Source organism: Ostrea edulis, chromosome 7, assembly GCF_947568905.1.
Source record: "Ostrea edulis chromosome 7, xbOstEdul1.1, whole genome shotgun sequence".
Classification (NCBI taxonomy): domain Eukaryota; kingdom Metazoa; phylum Mollusca; class Bivalvia; order Ostreida; family Ostreidae; genus Ostrea; species Ostrea edulis.
In genome coordinates, this window is record NC_079170.1 from 30424644 (window position 1) to 30436993 (window position 12350).

At 34.7% G+C, this 12350-nt stretch overlaps 3 protein-coding genes across 3 annotated transcripts in view; 2 read left to right on the top strand and 1 right to left on the bottom strand.

Moving 5' to 3' along the window:
• Positions 1-12350, bottom strand: part of LOC125654652 (uncharacterized) — a 534947-nt gene that overhangs the window by 204442 nt on the left and 318155 nt on the right. The window lies entirely within an intron of this gene.
• The window catches only part of LOC125654656 (GTPase IMAP family member 7-like), a 662712-nt gene that overhangs the window by 70510 nt on the left and 579852 nt on the right, over positions 1-12350 (top strand). The window lies entirely within an intron of this gene.
• Positions 8422-12350, top strand: part of LOC130048001 (uncharacterized) — a 205733-nt gene continuing 201804 nt past the window's right edge. Inside the window, exons 1-3 of the mRNA XM_056143963.1 lie at positions 8422-8504; positions 9893-10815; positions 10936-11208. Of these exons, the coding sequence (XP_055999938.1) occupies positions 9909-10815; positions 10936-11208 (1180 nt within the window). The 5' untranslated portion in view covers positions 8422-8504; positions 9893-9908. The remainder of the gene's footprint in view (positions 8505-9892; positions 10816-10935; positions 11209-12350) is intronic.

Here is a 12350-nt window from a genome sequence, read left to right on the forward strand (position 1 = left end):
GACCAGTGCACATCATATAGGGAATGAGAAACAAATAAAATAACATTTTAAAATATTATGGTTTGCTCAAAATTACAAAATATTGATTGTATACCAATGCAACATTCTGGAAGTTTAGATAAGTTAGACAAAAATGAAAAAAAAGAAGCTTTTCTTGCATACTTGCAAGTGGTGCATGCAAGTATTTGCATTTTCTAATAAAATAAATGCGGATAAATCATTTACCAATTACATACTGATAGAATGGAATACGCAAAGAGCATAAAATATATTATTTATATCAATTCTTGTAAAATAAAGGTGCATGCCATATGGATAATATGCAATGCATAAGGTATAATCGACAAAAAAAGTATCAAATACGGGCGTCTATTCAACAGGTATCGGAGATGTGCACTTACCGAAAATATTAGATTCTCTTTATTCTGATAAATCCACGAAACAAAATGATAAACTCCATTTGTATATCGTTAGAACTTTACAACACGTTGTCATTCCATTATACAGACTGAGACACACTTCACCCGTGCCAAACAGGGTGTCTTCAATCAGGGGAGATGTCAGAGTCGAAAATGTTTCCTGTATTGAATGCTTGTCTGGTCGAGGTTTTGCAGTTTGTAGAAATCGGGAATCTAATATCTGGTTGGATATATTGCGTGCACAATTCAAAATTTCTCGATGATCATATACAAACTTGGATATACAAATAAGGGAATAATGATCGAAAATATACATCTGTGTGCAAATGCGTGTATTACATTTGCAATCCATAATAAACAGTTCACTACACAAAGACACATATGAAAGGAAATTTATAAACGAAAATATAGTTTTGTTGTCTCTTTTGGAACCACATAATTACGGTCTCTACATGTTCATATTCAGAGAGAGAGAGAGAGAGAGAGAGAGAGAGAGAGAGAGAGAGAGAGCGACCGTCCTACTTTGATTTAAAATATATCATTTCACAAAGGGAAAGAAAATTGATCACTTATATAAATGTAAGCTTACAAGCATTAAAAATTTCCAGCTATTTAAAAATTTGTGATTGACAATATATTGGAAACTTACAGGAGCTGATGCTTATAATTGAATTCATTACAAATTATATATATACTAGTTTGAACTGTGCATGTTGAAAATACTGACTTTGTATGTTAGAATAACGGGGAAAAAGTAAATTGTCAAAAAAAGTGAGGAAAGCATACCAGCCTTCCTGCCCACCCCAACCCCCTGTTTTCGTGCCTGAAACAACATATCAATTTGTGTTGAAAGAAAGGTGCATATCTACATTTCATTAAATTCCAAAGGAGCTCGAATTTATGTGTTCCCCTATTAATTATTTTGTATACAAGATTCGTTCCCGAATTTAGAATCATGCTTTCAGTCAGAGCAGAAATGCGGATATAAATTATATAATGTTTTTTCGTGATCATATAGATATTGATACTGATAATGAAAAAAGAAAATGTTTATACTCTTGCCTTCTGCATATCCTACTAATGTATTACAATATATTGACATTGTATCATATCAAATAAAACCTCAACACGAATTTTACTGATTTATGCATACTAACATCTTATCGAATACATTTGAATTTGAAATTTCTACGTACAGCGGTATGGTCATTGCACCAGATCTACGAAATGAAAATATTTATGAATAAATTACACTCAAGCCTCAAAGTAATCATTATGGCATGTTACAGAAACGTTAAAACACACAAATGCTATAGTCCTGCAATGCATGCGATTTTCTGAATACAAATGCTATCGTCCTGCAATGCATGCGATTTTTTTGAATACATGAATTTATGTATTCATGAATGAAGTTCCTACGCTTGAAAATATCTTGGTCTTAATGCATTTTGTTTTGTGATTTTGGTTTACCATTCCTTACACTGTGTAAATGAAGGAAAACTTGGTAAAGGGTGCAATTCTACATGCACCATACAATTAGTATACATACATGTGTTGGAAAGCAAAATGTACATGTAATAACCAGGCATGTATCGTCATTTTTCATGGGGGGGGGGGGGGGTACAACAGGGGGGAAATGGAAAATTGAATTCTTCAAAACGTCTTGCCATTCAAAATAATAATTAAAAAAGATGAACGAAAACAGCAATAAAATAAAACAAAACACTCAAACAAACCAAGATGTTTTGTCCGATGTTCAAAGTCCTAATGTGGGGGATGAAGGGTTAAAGAGTCTTTTACTTTGACTACCTCAATAATTCCCCCCCCCCCCCCACACACACACTTCATTTTCTTCAATCGTTGGGGGTGGGATGGGGTGATTAGAGTCCTCTACTATGAGTGCCTCATATCTTCATTTTCTTAATTGGTGGTGGTGTGTGTCTTCTACTATTATATCAGAACTTTCAAGCTGGGGGTAAGTGGGGGAGGGGTTGTCACTCAATGTATCTTTTATTTGCATTACAAACTAACAAAAGATGGATATTGTTATTAAAGGTGGGTGACAGACACTATTGTCCTCTCCCCTTGATGTTTGATAACGACGCATAATATGATAAACTCGATTATTACATTTTGCATTAGTACAATTTGCGTCGAGTTCGACGCAGAATGTAATAACGCAAAATGGCATAGATATATAAGATCTATTGAGCGCCAAATTAGCATAAAATGAAGTAATTGAAAATAACATTATTTAAAAATATGTTTAATTTTTAATTATTGCGTGCTTTAAATGAATCAAATAAATCTGTATTATCAATTAATGAGAGCAGTATTGAGTTACTAGTACTGTTCTCTTTTTATTGAATTAACGATATCATTTGTCTTAATAAGAGCACGATTATTACAAGATCATCGGTTCTCTCTCTCTCTCTCTCTCTCTCTCTCTCTCTCTCTCTCTCTCTCTCTCTCTCTCTCTCTCTCTCTCTCTCTCTCTTCTTATCCCATGCACTCGTACAGTGTTGTATATGCAAATTTTTGTACCTAAATGATTTCCTGATTTATAAATCTGCAATACTCTGACCAGTAAATCATATGGTATAAGGATTCATGCACAATACAGGGTAAATATTATACTCTGATACTTCCCCTGATTGAAGATAGCTGATCGGCACGGGATAAGTGTGTTGCAGTCTGTACAATGGACAATGTTGTTTACTGTTGGAATGCAAATGGAGTTTATCGTTTTGTTTCATGGATTATGCAAATAAAGGGAATTTTACTACTACTTAGAGTATTTTCGACAAGTGTACACGTACATCTGCGGTCCTTTACAGATATTACGAGTAGGCCCAGGTAAATAGTCGTAGGCATTCGATGCGTTTTCATGGCGAGCATACATGCCATTTTTATAAGTACAGTAGTATTTATGTCTTTGCCTTTTACTTGAAGTAATTGTGAATGGTATAGATTGTATACTCTTTGCTTATTCCATTTTATCAATAGATAAAAGATGAAATATTTCTCCGCATTTTTGTATAGTTTTGACATATTTACTGCAAATGTACGCACGTTCATGTAAAGAAAAGGCATTCTATATATGTTTATCCAAATATATATATTTAGAATGATTTACTACTGTACGATATGTTTATTATAATTTTGAGCACTGCGTCGTGTTCCAAAACGTGATTTCATTTCTTCTTGATGTCCTATAAATTAGTATCGGAGATGTACGTGTTACCTGTCGAAGCTACCCGCACAGGTAAATCGAAGACACTGATGTGAAGTGAAGCGTAGCAAAGCTCGTCCCCTTATATACCATGCGAACCCTGATACATATAACAATAGAAATTCCAACTAATATGGCGGATTAGCAGAGAAATATGGCGGACGTATAGAATTATACTATATTTATTAATTCATGTCAGCTTTAAGACAGGGAGATGGAAGGGGTGGAAGAAATGTTGCATACATGCATATGTATATTGTCCGAGTTATTAACAAGTTTTAAATTCTAAATAATCATTAATTCATTATATATATGTATAACCATAAAAAAATATTCATGCTTCTTGTGAGCATTCAAAGTATTCAAAATTTTCTAGATCTATATGTCTTTAATAATTAAGTTCAAATGAGATATTATCGTTCATATAAAAGACCAAGTATAAATGATGTCACGTTTGATTCACTTTTGCCTCACGTCAACAGACAATTGGGTCCACAACATATTTGTACAAAACTTTACTCTATTCCATTGAGGGTTTTACATACGTTATTTGAAGAAGCTATGGTTAGTCTATACTTGGATTTTTCAACACCTGAATATAGACTGAACTCTATGATTATGGATGTTGCCTACCACAGGCTCTATAAACCAGCACGGACCATGGATGATATTCCTTCCAAATCATGCCGTCAGTTCCTTAAGCTCAAATTTACAAAGGAATAGATGCCGTCAACATAAGCAACATTCTTCGTCATAAAAGGGTTCAGTCGTGTATTCCAACTTATTTCAAGTTCAAGTCTACACCCTGTATTTCCTACAGCTATACTTCTACTATTGCATCCAAACTTTTTAATTATAAACAAACTTTGCAGTGCTTAGATATAGACCATCTTATACGTAATCCACCAACATGTTCTTGTTCTTCATCTTCTTTCAACTACAGTCCAGCTGGACATGTCATTACTGGTGATGTTGATATAGTTGAAAATGAGGACCTCAAATCACTTATTCTTAAAGGTCCTAAATACAGAGAACCTCGGTCTTTTAATTGGCGATAGAACTTCATCTCTATTATGAGTTCTGTCGAAGATTATGCCAGACGATGGGCTAAATATGAAAAAGAAGAACTTGATACATTGTCAGAATGGGTTAAAAGCATAAGAGGGATATTAAGATCCCGCATTAGACATATGAAAACTAGAGTATGTACCATCTATCCTTCTGTGTTTAGTAAACCAGAAATGATAAAATAATTAGATAGGTTACATGGGGAATATGGTTTGGTTCCAGCTGACAAAGCTAGTAACAACATTGTCTTTGTTTGTAAGGCTCATTATTACAACTGTATTTTAAACGAACTCGGCATTAATTCCACTTTTGGTAATCATACTTATACTCCAACTGCTCTTTCAAAAGACGAAATTCTTCAAAACCATGTTTCAGTTTTAAACACATTTAATATTCCAGTCAATGGGTCGAATGACAATGAGTTACCGTACCTATACTGGATTCTTAAACTACATAAAACCCTTACAAACAAAGATACATTGCTGGATCCAGTAAGTGCTCTACCAAGCCCCTATCTTTGCTCCTCACGAAAATGTTAACAGCTGTGAAGGAGAAACTTCAAACTTACTGTACGAAGTGGTGTTGATCAAATGTGAATTCTAAAAAATTCTAAAGAACTTTTAGTAAACTTGAAATCACAGAATTTCCCCCAAATCAATAGCATTAAAACCTATGACTTTTCAACACTATACACGACCATTCCTCACGATAAATTAAAGACTAGACTTTTTGACATCATAGACAGTTGCTTCTTCAACAAAAACGGAAAACGGAAATATTCATATCTAGTGATCAGTCATTCAAAAACTTACTTTGTTAAAGGCCACTCTGATCCCACGCACAAGTACTCTGATGTTGAAATAAAAAATATGCTAGAGTTCCTCATTGACAATATCTTCGTGGTCTTTGGTGATCGGGTCTTCCAACAGTCTGTTGGAATTCCCATGGGCACGAATTGTGCTCCTTTGTTAGCTGACCTGTTTTTGTATTCATATGAAGCAGAATTTATTCAAAACCTTCTACGTGAGAAGAAAAAATCTCTCGCTGTGGCCTTCAATTCGACTTTTAGATGTGTCGATGACGTTTTGTCTATTAACAGTGATAGCTTTCATTCATATGTCGATTTGGTGTATCCCTGTGAGCTCGAAATAAAGGACACCACAGACTCGTCCACTTCTGCTTCATACTTAGATATTTTATTGAAAGTGGACATTGACGGCAAACTGGCGGTTCGACTGTGTGACAAACGGGGTGATTTCAGCTTCTCCATCGTCGGCTTCCCACATATATGTAGCAATATTCCATTGTCGCCTGCATATGGTGTTTATATATCTCGACTGATTCGATATGCAGGAGCTTGTTCTGGGTATAGTAAGTTTTTAAATCGAGGTAAGCTACTGACAAACAGGTTGATGGCACAGGGATTTCGATAGTCTCGATTGAAGTCAGCATTTCGCAAATTCTATGTTCGTTATGACGATCTAGTTCGTCAATACAACCTCGCATTGGGTCAAATGCTGTCTGACGTGTTTCATACCGATTGTTAAGCCGTTCTTGGCACACTGATTTTGACTGCGGATAACTCCGTTTACCTGATCAGGATATGGGGCTCACGGCGGATGTGACAGGTCAACAGGGGATGCTTACTCCTCCTAGACACCTGATCCCACCTCTGGTGTGTCCAGGGGTCCGTGTTTGCCCAACTATCTATTTTGTATTGCTTGTAGGAGTTATGAGATGATCACTGTTCGTTATCTTCACCTTGCATTATAAAGAAGTATTAATCGGCTAAAACAGATTAAATTCATTTCCTAAAATTATTCAAGAACATATTATAGAAAATGTGATGGATATATTGAAATGGCTTTTATTCTAAATATTGAAGAAAATGTCACGAACTTTGGTGTCTTAGCTGTTTTATTCCTACAATTTTAAGAAAAAAGTTGCGTGACCTTCTGTCATACGGTTTTGAATACCAAAGAAAAAGTAGCGGTGCACTTCTGGCACACTGTTTTGATTCTGAATACCAAAGAAAAAGTTGTGCACTTCCGGCACACTGTTTCATTTAGGAAAAGTTTTGGTGCACTTCTGGCACACTGTGCCAATAGAGACACACTGTGTGCCGCTAGCGACATTAGCTGCACACTTCTTGCAAACAGCTCTGGCACACTGATTTGTTTGTCGCGAGGGATCGTTATCTTCGCCTTTCATTCAAAGACTAAACAGTGTCCAGGTTGGAAACTTATATCAAACTCCGCACATTGTAATAAACAGATGTTTTACCGGAAACAGTTCTGGGTCGAGGCCTCTGCTGGTGGACTGTTAGTCCCCGAGGGTCTCTACAACCCAGTAGCTAAGTGCTTCGTTACTAGCTTGAAAATACGGATGTATATTTAATTTCTATTATAAAATTTAGAAATTTATTTCAAAATTAAGGAATATCTCCCTCACGCATAGCTCTTATCCTTGAACAAATTTGACTCCACTTTTTTGGCACACTGTTTTTGCCTATAATAGCTCTAGAACTTCATTGTTATTTGGGATTTCAAACATTTCGGTTGAGTATCACTGAAGAGACATACTTTGTCGAAATGCGCATCTGGTGCATCAAAATTGGTACCGTATAAGTTTTAAGTTTATATACAATTTGGAGTGTGTTTAAATTAAGAAAAAAAAATCTAGATGGAAAACGTAATATGAAAAAAAATCAAATGTGAGGACCTTACCCATCGAACCACGCAGAAGCTCATGCATTTGTAAAGAATCTTAACGTACAGGTGAAGATGAAAATATCATCAGCGAAGTCGTATCGATTTTGTTAATTTTACAACAACAAAAAATGCCCCCGTGAAACAAAATTTCAAAGCAACAGTTTTTTAGCGGAAAACTTTAAGAACATATTCATGCTAAATTTATTTTGTTTCACGCAGACAGTTTTTCTTAAATTCGGGGATATCCCTCCATGTTAACGCTAAAAATCATATAAATCGCTTATTGCTTGATTTAAATTCGAATTATTTTGGCAAATTTTGTCAATACACGTCTTTTAAACTTATTTTCTAAAATGTTTGAATAAAAGACATCAGTTCCAACTGGTTTTATCATATATTTGATTCACTTAATTTTATCGATCTTTCAAGTAACACCTTTAGGGAAATTAACATGAGACGTGCAACACCCTCTTTACAGAAATTATGTAATACTTACAAACGTTTTACGAACTATTTGGTGTTAGCGCTGAAATTGTAAAGAAGTGATAAGGTACACACCACCGTGAGCCGAATGACTGCAAAAGCAGACCCATCACATATAAGTAGGGGATCTTTGTGCATATTTACTGAGTGTAGACAGCAATATTATTTGTGATTGAAAAGAGAATATAGCTTGTAATGGGACATTTAAATTTGTTTTTTTATTTCGTCTATTAGCAGGCACACAGATGTATCTCAGCGATCGATATCTTGAATGGAATTGAACAAGTTTCTATTTTTGGGCAATACTCCAAGTGCTTTAAAGGTTTAAAAAAGTTTGCACGATGGTAGAATGTATAACATGTTGAACAACGAATGATATATAAAGTATTACGAAACACACTTTTATTTGGGGTTTACATGACTACTTTCCGTGGGGTAACACGAATCAATATACGCTGTTTCCTCGTAAAAACAGTGCGGTATTTAAAACCAGCCAATGAGCGCGGACGTGTTTAGGTTACGGAAGTGGTTGAATAGAAGCAAAGGACTATGACTACTGGAATACTTCAGCTTGATTCAAATAAGAATAAGGTGGGTGATTAATTCATTTTGATGAAAAATACATTGTGATTTGCGTTTCTACTTTCGGTTCCATTGTTGTATGTCAATTTACTGAGTGTTTTTATGTCATACAAATGACAATAGTAGAAGTAAATATCATTTTTTACCTCAGCAAGTCGTACTGACAATAAACGTAATACAAAGTGTTTAAAATGCTTCATAATTCGAGGATTAAAACGGGTCTAATGGATTTCTCGATATGAATGATACAGTGAAGATGAAGAATAGCAGAATTGATCGATTTCATAATTCCTATAAAGTATACAGATTCTAGTTAATGTTTGATTTGGAAGACTCGGGTAACTCTAGAGTGATGCCTGTGTATGCACAGAGGCTAGACGCCTTGAATGTCAATAAAACTACAACTGTTGCTCTAGTGTTGATTTGAAAAATGTCATTTGATAATTATGAGAATCGTATCAATAACAATTTATTTATGTGTGGTAGTTCATTTTGATACCAAGCAGTATTTGATTTTTATCATATGAATATGCATGTAAACACAGTACTAAGATAGTGTAAATATCATCAAAATTAATTAAATGTAGAACATATTTAATTCACCCATGAACTGTCTTTATCTGCAATATATTGAAACAAAACATACATCTAGCAACGCTTACAAATATTCATATTGATTATTGAAAACAAAACATCAGTGAATTAAACTTTAGTTAAATGTATATTCGTTCACGGTAAGTTTGCTTTATATTCCCAAAACGTTTTTATTTCACATGTCAAACTCAATATTTCTCTTCATTTTCCTAATATTGAACACTTAGTGTTCCCTCTTAAGTCTGGAGTAAACTTTTCCAACCCTTATTCAACACTGATTTATTTACAACTCTAGCAACTCGCGTAACTTAAGTTGTTGAATCAAACGTGCTTATCGGTATGATAAATACGGACACTTGGACAAACCAAAAGTGGAATTAGTTGTCTAGTAGTAAACATCCCATTTTCATTGATCGCATCCTCAGTGAACCCTATATGTTGATCATGTAAACGGGATAATCGGTAGTTAAAATCAGTGTGTAAAGAATGATTTAACAATTGATATAAATACATCAGACAAAAATCAAGCTAAGGACAGGTTGTATTTGTAAATCAGATCATTAGAGCAACCATACAATTTTCAAAATGTTGAGTTTAGTGCAAATTGTGGAAACCCCTGTAACATCATCATATTTGTCAGTAATTTGTCTTAATTTAAACAATGATCGTATGCAGAACACGCACCTACGTTTTCAATCATCTTGGATAAGTAAACATCATATTCTCTAAAGCTTGTTATACTTATGAATATTTTTTCTTCATTCTTAATTTTTCGATATAAGAAATTCAAATATATGTTTTAGGTGAGGTATTTCCGTAATGGCCACTAAGGATCTGGTGCCCGAACAGGAAAACTTTGTTCAACTATCATTAGCCAGTACCGATGAGGTTCGAGTAGTATTGGGATACATTTTACACCATCACATACCACCAGAAGATCTTTTCAAGAAAATCAAATCAAGCAAAACATTGACAAGTGGAAAACAAAAGCTCAGCTCGGAGCAATTAAAGCTTTGTTGTATCCCTGGTCCTGTTGTCCCAAAGTATGAATGTTTTGATATTACTTTACTTTACAAACTGATCAGGAACCTTTGTCCAACATTACAACCTTCTCAAGGATGGGGACAAAAACCTCAACAAACAGACATTAAACTTGGAGATGATATCGAGCGCCTCAGACTCTTTAGAAATGAAATGGTTGGACATGTGGAATCTTCTAGTGTACCTGACGATGTATTTAATTCCAGATGGGATGAACTGAGAATTATTTTCAAAAGAATACAAGGATCCATGGTATTTAGAGGGGTCACGAACGACTTTGTGAAAAAGCTTGAATATATCAAAACAATGTCTTTTGGCTGGCAATACTACGAAAAGATTGCATTACGTTTACTGATTGAACGCAATAATCTTACAGATGCACAAAAACTAACATTAGACGGCGATCAAAGAAAAATATGCGGTGAAAGTGCAAGTTTTATGGCAAAGTATGGAGATGGAGATATATTAAATAACTGGCCAATTATTTGGCAAAAAATTATAGGAAACACAATTGAGCAGTTAGTCATTAACACAGAGAGGTACAGGGGTAGCTCCAGTCAAATACTAAATATTCCACGGGTCACCAAAGATGATCAAGGAGAGTATCGGGCGACTGTATCACGTGAGGTGAATGGAACTCACGTTCAAATTCCCAGTAACTCCATCTACCTCACGGTGACAGGAGGTAAGCACTTGATAAACATATATCAAACTATGAAAGTAAAATTTTAATCATGTAAAGAATGGGATACATTATGGATTTTTTTTCAAACTAGCATACTTCACCTTATTGTCCTCATTTCAGACTTACCGATTCTGAAAATAGAAAACGCTCTTTCTAAAGAGGACAGGGTAACCATTCATTACAGTTTTAGTGTCAACGATCAATCTCCTGCTGTAGAAAAGATTGTGTGGACCAAAGATGGAAAACCTTTAAAGACGAATCCAGATAAGTACAGTGGTGGACAATTAGTGGATACATGCTTACATATTCACTCCCCAGCGTCGACTGATATTGGTCAGTACAGGTGTGAAGTTTCTAATGCCGTGGGATCCGTCTCGAAGCCCATAGATTTGAGTAAGATACTATGCTAGTGGTATTTGATTTTGATTATTATTCTTTCTTCCATTTTTCACTCGAAATAAAAGTTACTGCTGAATATTCCATATCTGCTTCATGTTTGGGCATTTTCTTGAACATATCTGTTAACGGCATGCTCATAACTTAACGTTATGACATACAGACCGATTTCAGCTTGTCCATCGTCGAATGGGTAGCAATATCATATAATCATCTGTATATGGTGTAAATGTCTTCAAATTAATTCGATGCGTAAGAAATAGTCAGTTTTTAAATTGAGGTAGACCACTGACAAACAAGTTGATGTTACAGAGTTTCAACAATCTCACATTGAGTCAGTATTTCGCAAATGATATGGTCGGTATAACAATGTAATGCATGAATATAACCAGCCAATAGGTGAACTACTAATTGTTAGGCCATTCTTTACACATCGATTTTGACTGTGAACTGCCCCGCCGTCATAAAAATAGTTAAGTCTGAGAATGTTCTCACGTATGAGAATATTTTGAGCTTCCTCATTCTCAGACTCAGCTGTCGTCATAAAAAAGTTGAGCAGTAAAAAGATTCTCAAATTCAGTTTTATTCTTAGATATTTAAGTTTACGAAAGAGTACACTTAAAGCTGACATGAATTAATAAATATAGTATAATTCTATATGTCCGCCATATTTCTTTGCTAATCCGCCATATTAGTTGGGTATTCTATTGTTATATGTATCAGGGTTCGCATGGTATATAAGGGGACGAGTTTTGCTACGCTTCACTTCACATCAGTGTTTTCGATTTACCTGTGCGGGTAGTTTCGACAGGTAAAACATACATCTCCGATACTAATTTATAGGACATCAAGAAGAAATGAAATCATGTTTTGGAACACCACGCAGTGCTCAAAATTATAATAAACATATCGTACAGTTGTAAATCATTCTAAATATATATATTTGGATAAATATATATAAAATGCTTTTTCTTTACATGAATGTGCGTACAATTGCAGTAAATATGTCAAATCTATACAAAAATGCGGAGAAATATTTCATCTATTATCTATTGATAAAATGGAATAAGCAAAGGGTATACAATATATACCATTCACAATTACTTCAAGTAAAAGGCAAATACTTAAATACCTTTGTA